Here is an 18,875-nt window from a genome sequence, read left to right as displayed (position 1 = left end):
CACACACACACACACACACACACACACACACACACACACACACACACCTGTGCCCCATGTTACACGCTCTGCTGGGTGATTCTGTGGGGGAACTGAGAGTAGGCGCTGCAGTGGGGGAAATAAACCATGTTACACAAATAACCACAGTACAAAGCCGAAAGTTCTCAGGGCTTGGGAACAGAGGAAGTGCTCAGGGAGCTCAGGAGAGAGATTCCTTCTGCTTGGGGGTGGCTGAGCAGAATAAAAATAAACTCGCATTTACAGTTCACCTTCCCCGTGTCAGGCACTTTTGCACATTATTTAATCGGCATGGCAAATGTGAAGGAAGAATTAGGATTCTTATTCTGCAGGAGAGGAAAAAGGCTCTGAGGGGGGAACTGACTGCCAAAAGTCTCAGAGCTACAAAGTGGCAAAACAGGGACTCAAAGCCCAGAGCTTGCACTAGTTCCCCTGCTGCCTGAAGGCTTCCTGGGGGAGGAAGCTACTGAATGGGGCCTTGCCTAAGAGGAGTCGATAGAGTGCCTTGTGAGCCAAGACCCTAAGATGGGGAGAAGGGGGACAGGGCGTTCTGTAGGGATTTGGGGTAGCCTACCCATGGCAGGGGCACTGACTGCTGCTCCTAATGGGAGGTCTCTCTCCCTCCTTCCCTTTACTGGCACTGCCCAGAGCCAGGCAGTCAGCAGGGGATGGGATCAGGATGCAGTTGCCATGGAAATGAATGGGGGCTGTTGCTATAGATACCATAAGATGAGGGCAAGAGGAAGCTAGGGATGCTGAGGACTATCCCCATGACAACTTGGGCTGAAAGGGGGGCGGGACCAGAAGTGAGAGACAAGAAAACAAGACAAGGAGGTCAGTGCACATAGATGAGGCCAGGGTCTGTGGGTTCTGGAGAAAGACTGAACAAGGAGACAGGACCCAGTGTGTGCAGGGGGTGGCGGGTGGGGAAAGAGACTCTAGTCACCTCTCTCTCCTCTGATAGCTCTTCTGAAAGCTATTTCTGCTACCCAATCCCAGCGTCATAGAGATTCCAAACCGGAGGCCAGACCCTCTTGGCACAGGGGCTGGAAGGGAAGAAGGAAGCCATCGAAAGCCTGACTGGGTAGACCAAGCAAACAGGCTGGTGAGCACAAAGACCAGGGTTTGAATCCCAGCTCTGCTTTTTTGCAGCCGTAAAAATAATCGTTGTCATTTACTGAGTACCTACTTTTTGCTAGACCTAGCAACCCTGCAAGGTCTGGGTTGTTGTCTCTGAGGCGGATAACAAAGATGAGGAACTTGAGGTGCCAAGAGATGAAGTCGTTTGCCCACAGTCTCAAAGCTCAGCAGTGGTGGCGCCAGGAGTCAAATCAAGGTTCCTGCTCTTACCCACCGCCCCACACTGAGCAGCCCCTCCAAGGTTGAGTCCCTGCATTCTCCAGCTCTCCCTGTCTTCCCACGGTGACACTCAGGGGGGCAGAGGCTGGGTAAATATTTGTAGCGTGTGTGAGTGAGGAAGCAACCCAGGAGGAAGCAGGGAAGCCTGAGGTGAGAAGGCAGAAGTGCCTGACTCCGAGAGCAATAGCCCATGGGTTTGGCTGGCTGAGAGTAGAAGATTCACAGAACTGGGGTGGACTTTATGAACCCTCCAACCCCACAGATCCAAAATGAGGCCCCAACAGTCAAAGCGCTTTGCTCAGGGTCACACAGGATGAGAACCCAAGTCCCCTACCTTCCCACTTTTAGCTTTTTAGCTGAATCTGTCCAGCCTCCTCCTCCCCAACCTTTAAGCTCCTGGGCATCTGCGACAGCAGGCTACTCACACTTCCTAGGCTGTGGCGAACTGATCCCATCGCCATGCCTGTGCTCATGCTCTTCCTTGGTTTCTTCTCCCCAGAATGCCCACCCTCTCCCCTCACCCTCAGACTCCGTGGGTCTGGGTAGCTCATCTACATCTTGCGGCACCCTGGGCAGGCAAGCCCTCCTGGGAAGTCGGTTCTGACTCATTCTACTTCCCCCAAACCTGACAGGGTCAGCTACAACCCCCTCTGTGTCCTGTGCACACACTCATGTCACAGGTGGTACTTATCTCCAGCTAACGTGCGATTCTCTATTGAAGTGTCCGTCCCCCGCCCTGTTCCTGTTTCCCAAGGGCAGTAGCCGGTGTGATTCACCTCTGTGGACCCTCCAGGCCCAGGCCAAGGCCCAGCACACAGGAAGCACTCAACAGCCACCTTAGTCCCCTAAGAGCACAGGTAGCAGTCATATGTGTCTGTGTGACCATCCTGCCTGACAACTACCACCCTAGAAGCCACAGCCTCGCATGCTCAATAGCCACCTACACCCAGTCTTGTGATTATCTTCACTGGGCACTCAAAGAGAGCCCTCCAGGCACAGAAAGTCGCCACCTCACACACTCAGAATTCCTCACACCCAGCCTCACACAATCACATGCCCTCAGATACATACAAGCGCACAGTCTCTCACTCCTGTCAGACCTGCCGGCCTCATGTAAAGACATGCACACCTATGCACGGGCACACGTTTCCCTTACAACTGGACAGAAACCTCTCCCCTTCCCACAGCACAGGCCCTCAGCCAATTTCGTTGCCTACACCATGGCTCCCACCAGGGCCACCTGACCTTGACTTGCCCTGTCTCTCCATTTCGTTGAACCCTGGCCCCCCTACTTCCTTCTCCAATCTAATGAAGGGCAGAATGTTCTCCCACTCCCCAGCCACAGATCACCTAGACCCACCTACCATGGAGAGCCAGTCAAACAGAGCTGTCTACACACCATTTCCCAACATGACCCTGGAGCTCTCCGCCAGGTTTTTGTCCACGCTGTCTCTGTCTCCTGTAATGCCTCCTCACCTCTTGCCACCTATTCAAACCCTTCCCAGCCTTCCGCTCTTGCGCCTCCTCTTCCAGGAAGCCCTCCTGGACACGGCCCCTCAGCCCACCTTGACATCTCCCTCTTGTTTGGGCCAGGAACACATTTTTTGTTCATTACTGAAGCCGTATCTATTCAATCGCTTCAGCCCTTCACAGCCTGCCTACTTTTCCAAAGGATTTCTCATCTCCCCTGGAAGATGGAGAACTTATGGAGAGTATAGCCACTGTCTTACTTTTGACCCCTCACAGTATTTAGCTTGAAGCCTTGCACACAATAGGTGCTCAAGCAATGCCTTCTGGAAGAGTAAATAAGGGAGAGAGGAAGAGAGGGAGGGAGGGAGGGAAAAGTTAAATGAAAGTTTGAATGAGTGAATGAGCAGATGAGCTGAGTGACTAAGTGGGTGAAGCAATGAGTGAGGGAATGAGATGAACCTATGGAAAAACTATGAGATCAATGTGATGGGGATGCTGAAAGAAGGAAGGAAAAAAAAGAGAGGGGGGACTCTCACCTGGACCTTAATCACTGCACACCTGCCCAACCGTGCACCAGACCCTATGCTGGGCTCCTTGTGTTTTCTTGCTAATCTTCATGACAACCCAGAGAGGTAGATATATTCTTACTGTACTCGGGAGGAAAATGAAGCTCAAAGAGAAGAAAATCCTCACTCCAGTTTACGCAGAGAGTTAGTGGCAGAACCAGAGGTAAACTCAGATTCATCTAATGCCAAAGGCTCAGAAAGGGAAAGTGTGGGTATGAGCCCACCTAGGGGGGAGGCTCCTGGCTTTTCTCCTAACACAGACACATTATAGAAGATGTGGGTCTTGCAGCCCATAAAGGAAATCTTGTACTCTCCTGCTGACAGCCTCCAGGGATTCTTAGAACCAGCTTCTGGCAGGTGCAGGAAATATTTAGGGTTGTTGTATCTGGAGGAAATGGCTTCCCCTCAGATTCAGAGATCCCTAAAGTTGTAGAATCAGAATCTTGAAAGTACAGAATCAAGGACTCTTAACATCTCAGAATATTAAAATCACACCATTAGAATTTTTTTTTTTTAGCTGAGCCATTCTGCCACTTGCTGGCAGCTCAGCTCGGGCCGGGAATTGAACCGCTGTTGCTCAGAGCTCAAACTCTTGAGCGAGCTCTTAACCAACTGAGCCACTCGACCGGCCCTTACCATTAGAATTTTTTTAAATGGTAGAATCATGAAATCTGAAAACCACGGGGTTGGAGGATCCAAAAATCATTGAAGAAATAGAAACCACAGGATTGCGTGGAATGTGTCACTGAATTATCATATCTTAAATTTGTAGTTTCTCAAAATTGTAGCATCTCAGATTGACAGAATGTCAGAGCTGGAGGAGCCCTTGGAGAGCCTCTGGTCAAGCCTCCTTCCTCCTTTTACACACGAGGTAGCAGAGAAGCCAAGTGACATGTCCAAGTTGGGCAGCTCATGCCACCTCAGGCTGATGGGCTAGAAAAGGCAGCAGGTTTGCCTGTGGCGAGAGCGTCACACCACTCATTCATTTATTGAGTGCCTTTTGGGTGTTGACAATAACATGAATCAAATCCTACTCTCTCTCCCAGCCGCTGTTCCCAGTCCTAGACAGAAAAGCAGGTAAGGCCCTGGTGGGGACAGGAAGAGGGAAGCAGGGGGTAAGGTGGAACATACATCAGACAGAGAGAAGAGATCAGCTTTTATTGATGGAAATTCCTTTGTACACAGTGACACGCGCTCCGAAAGGCCTCTTCCTCCTGATCATATTTACAGAGCACTATGGGAGTGGCAGGGGGCGTGGGACAAGGCCTTCAAGCAGTGGAGAAGATGGCAGCGATGGCCACAGCGAGGGAACGAGCTAGGCAGGCTGGGCACACCCCCGTCTGGTCCTCTGAGCCCTAGGCACCCTGCATCTCTGTTTGTGCTCACAGAGGACAGAGGTAGGTCCTTGGGATGTCATTGGAGACCTCTCCAGGAGTGGCAGGCTCCAGGGTGCCTTGGAAGTGGGGTGCGGAAGGGTCCAGGTTCCAAGCTCCAAGCTCCAAGCTCTGCTGCTCCCATATTCTGGTCAGACCTAGGGCTCCAACCTTTATAATTTGGGGGGCCGGAGTCCAGGGGAGACAGCAGTGGGGATAGGAATTCCAAGAATGGGGTGGGGGAGGAAGGGGCTAGATGCTTGCCCATCTGGTTCTTGAAGCAGGGACGGGGTCCCGTGGGGGATCGCAGGGGGAAGGGAGCTGGTTAAGGCTTTTGCTTCTGCATAGAAAATGACCCTTGTCCTCTCAGTTACCGAGAGGAGGGACTGCTGCACTCGGAGGCCGGACAGCAGAACTGATGAGCGTCTTCCTCTTCCTCTTCCTCAGTCTCCTCCTCCTCCTCTTCCCTAGGGTCAGGAAGGGCAGGGTAGAGGCCACAGGCGGTGGGTGACAGAGAGAGGCAGAGGCATTAGTTTGCAGAGCAGGGGAGATACCTGAAGGGCTGGAACCAGGGAGTTGGGGCTAGGATGCGGGTCGGAATGGGAAGGCCAGTGTGGTGGATTAATCCAGGGCCACACCCAGCTCAGTCTCTGAGGAGCCCTTGCTGGTCCCCTCCTGAGACAGCCCTCCCCCACACCCAGGCTGGGCTCAGTCTTCAAGTCATGCCCAGAGGACATAAGCTCCACTTCTGACCGGATGGAACCTTCATTTGAATACGAATAGTAGTAACCTGCTCTCTGGGGCACTTTGCATAATCACCTCATTTAACTCCCCTCAACAACTCTGCAACATTTTAGAGATGAGGAAATTGAAGCTCAGCAGAGAGGGTAGATCACCTGCCCCAGGTCACATAGCTGGGTGAGGGGTAGAGTCAGGATATAGACTGGGAGTTGCCTGGAGCTTCAAGCCTCAGACTCATCCCTCCAGGGTCTTCCGGTGAATTTGGCACTAGCTCTAGAAATCCACCCTGCTGTTAAAGGACAAAGGTTTGTATTTCCTGAAGGCTCAGGGTTGGGAAAATGAGACACTTTGAAATGGAGTGTGGAAAGCCCACATCTTTGGAAGCGGACAGGCCTGGGTTCCAATGCCAGCTCTACAAGTATTTCCAGGCTATGTCCCCCCAGGCATATTATTGCCCCTCCCGGACTCTCAGTTTTCTCATCTGTAAAAATGGGGCTCGTAAGCCAACCCCCACAGGATTGTTTCAAGGACTGGAACATACGTCAAGTGCCTGGCAAACATGAGCAATGGGAACATGGTGGTGGTTATTATTCACTGCTCATGAGCTGAATTTCATTCCCAAGGTGGCCCTTTGCACCCACACTGAAGTGCCGCAGAGGCAGGGAGGAGTCATTGCAGGAACAAACGCCTGTCCCCAGGGAACTGTAGAGCAGTACCAGGGGCCAGTCTGGATGTGGCAGTCACTGGACCTGGGCTACAGTTTCATGGGGTGGATGGACAGACAGAAGGGCTGGGGGCAGAGGTTGGGGGGGGGTGACCAGGTGACTTGGGAGTGAAAAGCCTCTTCCGGGGAGAGCCAATGAAGCAGTATCACCCCATTCCCAGGCTCCTTGGCTGGGGGAGGCAGTAAGTATGGCGTCCAGAAAACCAGAAGACTGGGAAGAGATAGGAAGGAAAGATAGGCAAGGGAAGGCACTGCTGTCCATCTGACAGGCAGACAAGCGCGAGCACGCACACACGCATCCATGCATGCACACGCTCCTCATACTCAGAGTTCCCTTTGACACATTGTTCCGCAGAGTCACTGACTCATTAAAATCATGAGTCAGCAAAATCACATGAACCAGGGCTCAAGTCCTAGGCAAGTAGCTCCTGCTTTCTGAGTCTCCCATTCCTCATCTATAAAAGGAGAAGAAAACGTCACACCTCTCAAGGCTGTCATGAGGAACTAATGATCTTTTAGGCCCACTGCTCACCCCCCCCCCCACGTGTCCAGGCCAGGCCTTTGTTACCCTTCATCTTGACACTGCAGTCACTTTCTGATTTCTTCTCCCTATTCTCTTGGACCACATTAGCCTTCCTTAAGCCCTCCTTTGAGCATGAATCTGTTCTGCTCAGACACCCACCTTGGCTCCCCATTGCTTCCTGGATAAAGTTCAGACTCCTCAATTTGGCATTCAAGTCTCCCCCACCATATGGCCTCACCTGGCCTTCCCTGTTAGGTGAAAACGGCACGGGCTTTAGAGTCAGGCAGGCCTGGGTTTGAATTATCAGCCCCACCGCCTGCTAGCTGGGTGAACTTGGGTCCATTTCTTCACCTCTCTAGGACTTACTTTCCTTATCTGCAAAATGAGGAAATACCTATTCTGCAGGGCGTGGTGGCATTAAATGAATTCAAGTATGTAAAGCACCTGCCACAGGGTGGGTTTGATGCTTCACACATGGTAACTGTTATTATTACTGTCATTACCAGTGGCATCAATGTTATCCTGCTTGCTCATGTGCAGCCTTCATCACACTAGCTTGTTCATGATTCCATCAGCATGTCCAGCCTTTTCACACATCTCTGTCCGTTTGCTAACTACATCTTCCTTCTGCACAGATCTTTGCCTGTTGAAAGCCTGTCTGAACTTCGTGGTCCAGCTCAAATGCTGCTTCCTGTAGGAAGTCCTCCCTGACTCCCAACCAGAAGTACTCTTTGCTTCCTCCTAGCCCCAGCATCCATGCCTTTGGTCAGGTATCTCCATTTGTTGCTTTGAACTTTCCTGAAACATTTCTTTCGCCAATCCCTTCAATGCCCCTGTATTCGCCCCCCACGACCACCACCGCCTCTGCTTTCCTTCTCTGTAACAAAGAGAGGGCCCCTGTGCTATTTAAGGTCAGTCCCTCTGCCCAGGCTCTGGAAGCCCACTCCTGCTACCTCCTCCACAGCAATCATCCCTTCTCCCTCCCATATTTCAACCTCTCCCTCTCTGTGCCTCCTTCCTATCAACATTTATAGAAGCTCAAGTATCTCCCATCTGGGATAAAAACCCTCTATCTGCCCCCATATCTCCCTCTAGCAATCGCTGCCCCTCTCCGCTTCATAGCTACACTTCTTGAGAAACTCGTCTACACTGGCCATCTCCATTTCAGTACCTCCCACGAGCTCTTCAACCCACTGCAATCTGCCTCGTGCGCCCACCACTCCACGGAAACTGTTCTTAGTAAGGTCACCCAGGATCTCCTAGTGATTAAAGCCAATAGACTCTCTTCCACCTTCATTTTACTTCCCCCAGCTGTAACATGTGCCACTCTTCACAAGCCCCTCCTGTGCGCAGAGAGCTCTTTCCTTCCTTTGCTTCAGTGAGCCCACTCCCTGCTGGATTTCCTCCTACTTCTCTGCCCACCCCCAGCTCCTCTTCCTCTCCCCATCCCTTATGTGTTGGTACCTCTTCTCCAGTTCTGCACCCATCCTCTTCTCTTTCACTCCACACTCTCTGTCACTGATCTCATTCCATTTCATAACTTCAGGTAAAGCTGAGGACCCCTGCAGCTGTCTCTCTAGCATGGTGTCTCTCCTGGGTTCCAGATCCATCAAGTCTAATGCTTGCTGGAAGCTCCACTAGGGTGGCCCTTAGGGCCTTCAGAGCTCACAGGGACCTCGAACTTAGCATCTTACCACTGCAAACCTGTCCTTCTGCATTTCCCACCGTAGTGCAAGTCACCACCATCCACCCAGTCGCCCATGCCCAGAACATACCTGAGAGTCACCTTCCTGCTCCCTCAGCAATTCTAGTCACCAAATCCTGCTGATTATACCTTCTAAATAGCTCCCACAGGCTATATACACATCATCTGACCCCTGCTACCTCATTTCTTACTCCTCTTACCCCTTGTTCATTTTCCAATCATACTGGTCTCCCTGCTGTTCCTCAAACATAATAAGCATACTCTTGCCTCAGGGCCTTTGCACTGATGTTCCTTCCATCTGGAACACTGTCCCCCAGATAGGAGTGGCACCAGACACAGTCTATATATTTAGTTGTTTATTGATTATCTGTCTTACCCACTGTAAGATGTATCAGGACAGGCATCTGTTTTGTTCAGTGCTATATTCCCAATTCCCAGCACAGTGCCTGGCACTCAAAAAATATTTGTTGAATGAATGCATGCATTGCCAGGCCTGAACACTGCAACTTACTGTGAACTCCACCCTCAGTCATCGCCATGCCCAACCCCCCATATCTATTCAGTCTCTAGCTCCAGTCCTCTCTTCCTCCCAACCACCTCTCAAATCTATCTCCTCTGCTCTATCCCCATGGCCACTATGTTAGCTTATCTCTCTCTTAGATTACTGCGACAGCCTCCTCCCTAATTTCCCTTCCTTCTAAAGTGCTAATCTGATCATGTCATTTTTTCTTGCTCAAGAATTGCTCATGGCTCTCCAGCAGCCTACCACAAAAAAGAAGCCTGAACTCCCCAGACAGCTGTTTGAGGCATGTCTAACCTCTGCGCCCTTCAGTGTTTAGTTTTACCATTTCTCACCTCCATTTTCTACACTCTGTGTACACTCTCGGAGCATCCTCTTCCACTGCTACCTCTCAGAATCTTTATGGGCTTTGAATGACTGGCTCAACCACTACTTTCTTCAGAAAACTCACAAACCGGAAGTAATTCCTCTCCAAAGCCCACAGAGAAATAAGTGTCTCCAGTGTCTCAGGATCTCCGAGTACCAGGAGTAGGGCGGAAGGTAGTAATTATGTCTGGGACCAAAGACTTTGGGTGCTGGGTGAGCACTAACAGGGGTTCCTTTTTCCTCCTCAGTTATTACCCTGGACCCATATCCCTCTGGCCCTCTGCTAATGCCAGCTCATCCTTGCCTCATCCTTTTCTCTCATCTTCTGTTGGGTCTATCTCATTAGTAGCTCTCAAAGAATTCAGATTCCATAATTTGAAGTTAAAATGCTTCTATGTGAATGGTGCCCACTAGAGTAGTCCAACACAGTAGCCCTGCTCGAATCCATTTCTTTGATGCTAACGCTCTCGTTTGTGCCTTCCAGCTGGCTTCCAAACATACCATCCATTTTTCATATTGCTGATGTGATGTTTCTAAATCACAAATTTTACCAAAGTTCTCTCCTATTTAGTTAGGATCCATTCACATGACACTTCATCACCAGCAACACTGGTTCTTAACCATTTGGGGGAAACATAAACCCTTTATGCATTTAATGAAAGCCATTAACTATCTCCCCGACAAAAAATACACAGGTACACATGCACAGCATTTTTCATTCAATTTCAGCAGGTTTGTGGGCCACTTGAAGCCTATGTGGGACCTATGTACCCCAGGTTAAGAACCTCTGGCCCTACCCAATAACATCCAGGTTCTTTTGCATATGCTGTTCCTTCTTCCTGGAATGTTCTTCCACTCTTCATCCTTCTGTCCCTGGCTCTTACTCATCCTCTAAGACGCAGCTCTTAGGCTGAGTTGACCTGTACCAGCTCTAGATGGGGCCAGATCCCTTCCTCTGGGCTTCCACAGCCCCCCATGCTCTCCTCTGTCATAGCCCTTGTCAGTCGCCCGAAATGACTGGGAACATATGGAAGGCGAGTACCATTACGCAGCATAAGCCCTGGCTACAGCAGAACTCCATACATGTCTACTGAAATGAATGCTAATAACTGCTACATTTTCCCCCCTTTCTTTTCTTTTTTTTTTTTTTCATGTTTTTTTCTTTTCTTTCTTTTTGCTGCTATTCTTTTTTGAGTACCTATTGTGTGCCAGGCACTCAGGGAGGTGAATTCTATTTATGATCTCATCTACTCTCCAATAAATAAACCCCATGATGTTGGTGGTATTGTGTCCTTTTTAATAGATAAGGAGCTAGGCTCAGAGTTGTGAAGTGAGTTGTTTAAGGTCACCCAGCTAGTGAGTGACAGAGTTGGGATTGAAACTGAGGCATGTTGGCACTAACACAAGTATTGGTCCACCATGATCCCTGCCCTGGACTGTGAGATTGGGAGATGGCATCAGCAGAAGAACAGGACCAAGAACCGAGGCCAGAATACCCTACCTGGGCTCCGTTTCCCAGGGCCACCTACTTTTATTTTCCCTCCTATTTCATCTTCATGACAAGACCAGGCACCTGGCTCTCTCTTCTTTTGGTGAAATCCCCTCTATCCCATATACTACTCTCGGCCTCTTCATCCCAAAGCCCCACCCACTATGGTCAGGCTCATCCTTTGCTCCAGAACTGTCCCAGACATGTACAGCTTTTAGATCCAATCTAATCCAGTGCTACACACTTGGCTATGAGTAAAACAAGACATGGGTAGTCCCTGCCCTTCAAGAATTGATAGTCACCCAGGAGTTCTACATGTATCATCTCCAATACTAAAATCAGCCCTGAGAGGTAAGTAGGCATTATCCTCATTACACAGATGAGGAGACAGAGGCTCAGAGGTTAAATGGCTTGCCAAAGTCATGGAGCTGGTAAGTGGCCAAACTTGGACTTGAATAAAGGTACTGACTCAACCATTTTTCCCCCATTAGGTTGAGGGAAGAGCCAAAAGTGGGCAATCATTTCTGGCAGGGTTCGGGGAGCAAGGAAAGCTATTCGGTTGTCGGAAAAGGCATGACATCTTTTTTCTATGTTTTTCGTTGCAAAAATGCGTCATGACTTTTCCGACAACCCAATATTACCCTTCAAGAGTCCATACACATGTCCCCTCCTGTAGGGGACAGACAGGGTTAGGTACCCCTCCTCTGGTAGCCCTCTGATCTTACTTCTGCCCCATCTCAAATCACACGCTGCTGTCACGGTCTATGTGTCTCTCTCCCTTCGAGGTGTGGGTTGCACACCTTTTTCTGATTGATTTCCAGGAGACAATATAGATATAGACAGAGATGTTAACTTTTGCCTGGTATCTATGCAGCAAATACTGTCTCCTAATCTGTTGTTTCTGTTTTAACTTGGTATATACGAGTAGTATCTTTTTCCGCACAAAAGTTCTTAACTTGAATGTAGTCAAAATTATTGCTCTTCACTTTATGGCTTATGGGTTTTTAGGTCATCCTCATGTAGACTTGAGCTCCCTCATGGTAGAACCAGATACAGTTTATTCCTCGATCCTACCAAGGTTCAGCATGAGGCCTAGCTGAGCAGGCTGGACAAATGCTTGCTAAGTGAATGGGGTCGTATTTGAGCTAGTTATTAAAAGGAAAAGCAAGATCTGAACAGCTGGGTACAGGAAAAAGATATAGAGGAGGAGGTAAATGAGTTAGTGAAAGTAAGGAAATGGGACCAAAAAAAAGGCCAGTACTTTTGAAACTGGGACAGGATGTGTATAAAATATTGTCATTGTTGTTATGGGGGTTTTGTTTTCCTTCCAAGAACGGGATCATACTATAAGCCCTGTTCTGCAACTTGCTTTTCTCATGTAACCATAAGCCTTGGAGATCTTTCTATGCCAGTACATGGAGATATATCTTTTTCTTTTCATCTGCTACAGAGTAATGCATATAGTATGGGTGGATCATGGAGGAAAACCTGTTCCTTCCTGATGGACATTTAAGTTGTTTTAATTTTTCGCTATTATAAACAATGCTGCAATGAATATCTTTGCGTATGTCTGAAAGTAGTTTTGAAGAATAGATCCCTAAAAGTTGAATTGCTGGGCTAGAGAATGCACATTTTGTTTAAAATGTAGATAAAATTTATTCCTATTGCTTTAACATTTTTATAGACTGGTTAAAAATAGAGTATTTCCATTCATAATCCTGTTTCTATTTTGGGAAGCATACATCATGCAACCTTTTCATTAAGAGTTGGATGAGAATGCTACCCTTGTGGGCATGTGATAAAGAGTTGCACAGTATAGTTTATGTTTGAAGTTAGGATTGAGGTGTTTTCGGAAAGGTCTCTGGCTGGCCAAACTGGGCTCCATCTAGTAGTAAAACCTTCGGAAATCTGGCTTCAAGACATGGTTCCCGCCTTAGAAGTATATGACATTTAAGATTCTGGTGGCAACTAACAAGCTGTCCCATTAAAAAAAATGGTACCAACAGGCACTCCAATCAAGGTATGTGAGAGGTTCTGTTTCCTCACAACCCTTTCAAGCTTTTAAATTTTGGTACTTTAAAATTGGTACTTCATTGTTGTTTTAGTTACATTTCTTTAGCTATTACTAAGCTTGAGCATCTTTTCTCATTCATTAACTAATTATCGATTTCTTCTCCAAATTGTCAAATCATGTCATTTCTCCATTTTTCTTATTGCTTTCCAGGAGACAATATAGATATAGACAGAGCTATTGACTTTTGCTTGATCTCTATGTAGCAAATACTTTCTCCTAGTCTGTTGCTTATGTTTTAATTTTGTATATAGTATCTTTTTCCACACAGAAATTCTTAACTTTAATGTAGTCAGAATTATTGCTCTTCACTTTATGGCTTATGGGTTTTTAAGTCATGCTCAGGAAGGCTTCTCTAATATTATAAAAATGTTCTGGATTTTCCTTTGGCATTTTTACAGGGTTTTTGTTTGTTTGTTTGTTTTGTTTTTGTGTGTGTGCGTGCGTGCGTTTGTTTTTGTATGAGGTAGGGGTTTAACTTAATTTTTTTCCAAGTAGTAGCCAATAGTCCCGTCCGATTTACTGACTCCCCACTGATTTGAAATGTGTTCTTTATCATAAATTAAATCCCCATATGAATATATGGATTTCTTCCTAAACTCTCTATTTTGTTCCATTTATGTATTCCTCTATTTCTGTGATGATATAATATTTCTAATTACTGCAGCTTTACAGTAAGTTTTTGTATCTAATAGGGCAAGTTGCCCCTCACTGTTCTTCTTTTTAAAAATTTTCTTAGTAGTTCGTGAGCATTTAGTCTTCCAAGTGAACTTCAAAATCCAATTGCCCAATTCTCAAAAAAAAAAATACCATGAAATTTTAATGAGAAATGCATTGAACCTTTTAACCAAATTAGTGGGGAAATGTCATTTTTATCATATTGAATTTTCCCATCAAGAAATAGGATAGGATTCTTGATTTATTAAAATCTTCCTTTTTTTTTAAAGATTTTATTGGGGAATTGGGGGGAGGGTAACAGCGTTGGGGAATCAGGGAAGGGGAACAGACAGGTAGACAAATTGCTGTTTTGTTCTTCAGTCTAGTTGTGGAGGACGTCGCTTCACTGGCCCATGTTGGTATGATCATTGTGCTCTTCCCGGGTGAGGCAATCGGTCGCCTGTCGTTGGTCGGCCGCTCACAGCGGCTCCCGGTAGCTCACACTGGCTACCAGCCACTCACGCTGGCTGCCAGCCACTCACGTAGCTCACAGCAGCCCAGCTCCAGGTCGAGCTGTTGTTCATCATCTTAGCTGTAGAGGGCGAGCGTCACTGGCCCTCAATGTGGGATCCGAACCACAGCCCTGCTGCTCAGAGGTGGTGCTCCCAAGAGAGCTCTTAACCAGCTGAGCCACTCGGCCGGCCCTATTCAAATCTTCTTATAGCCTTTGGTGAAATTTTATAGTTTTCTACAGAAAACTATTTCACATTTACTGTAAATTCCTAGGAATTTTATAAATTTTTTTGTTATTGTGAATGGAATCTTTTTCTAGTATATCTTCTAATTAGTTATTGCTGGTATTCAGAGAAGCTAATAGTTTGGGTGTGTATTTATTTATCTTGCATCTACCCATCTCACCACATTTTCTTGTTAGTTCTAATAATTTTTCCTTTTATTCTCTTTGCATATCCAAGTAGACAACTTTATCATGTTCAAATCATGCTAACTCTGACTCTTTCTTGCTAATATTTATACCACTTATTTCTTTTTTTAACCCCATTGGTTAAACTTCCAGAAAAACAATGGTTAGTGACAGTGATAGCAGTCATCCTTATTTTGTTCCTGAATTTAATGGAAATTTATCTAGTACTTCCCTATTACATTTGATGATTGTCTTTGGTTTCTGACAAAAATTCTCTACCAAGTTAAAGAAGTTTTCATTGATTCCTAGCTTACTGTACCAATTATCTATTGCTGTGTAACAAATTACCCCAACGCAGCAAGCGATAACGAAGACACTAAGAGTTTTAAAATCAAGAATGAATATGTAATTTTATCAGGTGACTTTTTCAGCATTTGTGGAGATAGTTATAAGGTATTTTCTTCTTAAGCTATTAATGTAATTAATTACAATAACATCTTTCCTAATGATGAACAATCCCTGCACACCTGGGACAAAACTTCATTTGTCACGACACATTTTTCTTTTAATACACTGATGGATTCAGTTTGATAATTAAAATATTTGTTACTCTATTAATATGTGAGGTTAAGCTATAGTATTCCTTTTTTTTTTCTTGTCTTAACCTGTCCAGTTATACTAGCCTTCTGGAATGAACTGGAAAGCTGTCAATTTTTTCCTATTATCAGATCTTTCAAGATTCACTAGAACTTCCATCATACCAGAGCTTCCGTCATACCAACTGAGCCTGGTATCATTTCTGAGAAGAAAATTTAGACCATCTTTTAAATTTCTTCTATACTATTCTATTCTGTTCAGGTTTTCTGCCACTCTTTAACTCATTTGCTAATTTATATGTTCCTAGAAAACCACCCATTTCATCTAGATTTTCACATTTATTGGTATAAAATTATACAAGGCATTTTCTTTCTTTTTTATTAATTTCAGGTGTACAAAACAACATAGTGATTAGACATTTACGTACCTCACAAAGTAATAACCCCAATACGTCTATTACCCAACTGACACTGTACATAGTTATTAGAATATTATCGACTATATTCCCTATGCTGTACTATATCTCCCTGTGACTATGTTTTAATTATAGTTGATATTCAATATTATTTTATATTAGTTTCAGGTGTACAACGTAGTGGTTAGACATTTGAATAACTTATGAAGTGATTCCCCCAATAAGTCTAGTACCCATCTGACACTACACATAGTTTTCACAATATTATTGATTACATTTCCCATACTGTACTTTACAGCCCCATGACTCTTCTGTAACTACCAATTTGTACTTCCTAATCCCTTCACCTTTCTCACCTAGCACCCCAGCCCCCCTCCCATCTAGTAACCATCAGTTTGTTCTCTGTATCTATGGGTCTGTTTCTGTTCTGTTTTTCTTATGGCTTTTTTCGTCTCCTCAGAATTTTGTCCTTCATCATACCTTATTTTATTTATATTTTCTTGCCTTTTTCTTGGATGGTTTTTCCAGTTTACTGGTCTTTTCAAAAACCACCTCCTAGTTTATCAAATCTTTTGTTTTCTATTTCATTAATTTCTGGTTTTATCTATAGTAATTACTTGATTCTGCTTTCTTTTGGTTGTTCTTTTCCCAGATTCTTGAGTGGAATAACTAGTTCATTTAATTCAAACTGTCTTGTCATTTAGTGAAAGCATTTAAGGCTATAAATTTTCCTCTGGGAACCTCCATGGTTAGATCCCATAGGTTTTGATACATAGTATTCTCACTGACATTTATTCTAAATAGTCCATAAATTCCATTCTTATTTCCTCTTTAACGCAAGTATTTTTAAACTTTCAAATGGACCTAGCTTTTTTGCCATTGCTATTAATATTCATTTTATTGCATTTTGATTAGATAATATAAAATGTGTTTTCCAATTAACTTGGAAATAATGTTGTTCTCCAAAGGTGTGTGCAGATTGTTCCCACTGGTCCCTGTCCTATCCAACTGGCAAACAATTACTCATCCTTTAAAACACTTGTTACATATTCTAGGACAAACCACTCCTACTTTTGGGGACAGATATCTAGGGAAGGATTGTTTAGGAAGGACAAACTACAAAAAGATTCTGTCCTCTTTGGTCTCCTGACCTGGTCCCCCAGTCACCCTCCTCACACGCACAGACACCCATTCCACAATCTCTCCAGGGGCTAGAGGGAGATGGGGGGAGGGTCTGGCAATGATATTGCGTATTTGTCTGGAAGGGTGAAGGATTAGGGGAGGGATGGGTCTAGCTCTTACCTGCTCTCTGCCAGCCTGCCTGAGGGGGTAAGCTTCATGGAGTCAAGGACCTGAGTAGGACAGCAATACTGGTGTAGAGTATGAGACGCTGTGGACCTGAGAGACAGCGAGAGACAGAGAGAGGGAGAGAGACAGAGAGAGAGACAGGGAGGGAGGGGAGAGGAAGGGTGGGGAATGGGGACAAGGAGGTGCGAGTGAGTGGGGGAGGGGGAAAGGGAAGACTGGGAGGAATGCATGGTGGAAGATAGGGAATGGAAGAGGAGGAGTGGAGGCAGGGAGGCAAGGAGGGAAGGGAGAGAGGGGAAAAAGAAGGAAGGAAGAAAGGAAGGAAGGAAGGGAGAGGGGAGGGAGGGAGGGAGAAAGGGAGGGAGGAAGGGGGAAAGGAGGGAGGAAGAGAGGGAGGAAGGAAGGAAGGAAGGAAGGAAGGAAGGAAGGAAGGAAGGAAGGAAGAAAAAAGAAAAAAAACCACAAAGTCAAGAAAGAGAGGACGGCACTCGAACCACAAACAGAACACAACGACAACAGGGGGCAGCAGAGACAAAAGATCTAGGCTGGGCCTCCTGTGTTCCAGGTGACTCCGTGGGGACCTTGGCCACGGAGACACTGGGACACCACAGCAAGGAAGGGGAAAGGGAGCCCTCCTCACACCAGACGCCACACGGGTAGGGAAGAAGGGAGCAGGAAGGGGGGATGAAAGAGAAAGGCAAAAGATACATGAGGGGATGCTACTTTACAGAAGACCCCTCTCAAGAAGGGAGGGAGGGAATGGAGAGAGGCGAGGCTCTGGGTCCGAAGAGTGGGAAGAACCCGGGCCAGGTAGGTGGAGGAAACACTGGAGGAAGAGAGGGAGAGAGACAGCAGGAAACCGAAAGAGACAAGGAAAGGGTGAGACAGAAAAGGAGAAAGACAGAGAAAGAGGGAAGACAGAGAAGGGGCAAGACAAAGAACACAGAGAGAAGACAGGTAGAGGCAGAGAGTGCCAAAGCAAAGGAGAGGAGAGGCGAGGGCGGAGGAGAGCTGACAAGGTCTCAGTGGTCTTGGTGACAGGATGGGACTAGGGGGTGACTGGGCGGGTGGGGCCCAGCTAGCCAAACAGGGTGGTTCAGAGGAGCAGGAGCCTTTGCTTCCAAGGCCAGTGCTATACCCCCAGACCAGGGCAAGGCCCAGGCTCTGCCCCCAGTGCTGTGTCCCCACTCCTAGTGCAGGGTCCAAAGGCCCCTCTGTGTCCTGCTTCCCACGATCAAAATCCAGAGAATGGAAAGGAAGAGGAGGGACAGCAGGGTAGTGAGGCTGAGGGCCTGGTCCCTGCTCTACCCAGCACAGGGCAGATGCTGGGAGTGGAGCTGACCCTACCAGGCCAGCCAGCCCCCATCCTCCACAAGCCCCTGAAGGCAGGTTGTGGTCGGGGCCTGGCCAGTCAAGAGCCCAGGTAAAGGCCCGGGGATGTGGCTGCAGGCCAGGCCAGTCCAGCTGCCCACTATCTCACTTGCTGCAAATTTGAGGATGCCCAAATCTTAGAACCTTACAGAATCTTGGAATCTGAGACTCTTCTTATCAGAGACTCTGGAATCACCATCATCCTCAGAACAACTGTTTCTCAAGTGCCATCTATGTGCCAGTGACCAGCCCAAGTCCTTGACTCATTATCTCATTCATCCTGAGACTCAGAGACCCTAAGGCTGCTGGAATGTTGGTATCAGAGAATCTCAGCAGCTATAGGGAGCCCTGCAGTGACAGGCCAAGCTAGCGTGACAGGGCAGCCACCAATCACACCCCTCGCAGGCCACGGACCTCACTGTTCAAGGTTCCGGGGCCCTTACAGTGCTGGACACCCGGATGCCCATGGGCTCACCCACTCGAGCTGGCTCCCTCCCCCAAGCCTCCAAGAGTCCAAGAAGGGAGCCAGAAACCAGGAAGCCAGGAGGCTGCTGAATCAGCAGCTCAGGGATCGGGGCCAGGCCTGGGCAGGAAGGGAGGATTTCAGGCTGCAGGGTGTGGAGCTGGGGGCCCAGGTTCCTACCTGCTACTCCTCTCGGGGGTCTCCATGGGTCTGGACC

The 18,875-nt window shown here is 47.1% G+C and overlaps 1 protein-coding gene across 2 annotated transcripts in view; it reads right to left on the bottom strand.

Moving 5' to 3' along the window:
* The window catches only part of IQSEC2 (IQ motif and Sec7 domain ArfGEF 2), a 77,644-nt gene that overhangs the window by 24,063 nt on the left and 34,706 nt on the right, over positions 1 to 18,875 (bottom strand). The window contains exon 3 of one of the 2 annotated variants that reach the window (XM_019668141.1): positions 16,819 to 16,914. The exons of the other annotated variant lie outside the window; for it this stretch is intronic. Within the exon in view, the coding sequence (XP_019523686.1) occupies positions 16,819 to 16,914 (96 nt within the window). The remainder of the gene's footprint in view (positions 1 to 16,818; positions 16,915 to 18,875) is intronic. 2 annotated transcript variants of the gene reach the window in all.

Source organism: Hipposideros armiger, unplaced genomic scaffold (assembly GCF_001890085.2).
Source record: "Hipposideros armiger isolate ML-2016 unplaced genomic scaffold, ASM189008v1 scaffold_518, whole genome shotgun sequence".
Classification (NCBI taxonomy): domain Eukaryota; kingdom Metazoa; phylum Chordata; class Mammalia; order Chiroptera; family Hipposideridae; genus Hipposideros; species Hipposideros armiger.
Note: the sequence above shows the minus strand (reverse complement) of the source record. Positions and strands in the feature narration are given on the sequence as shown.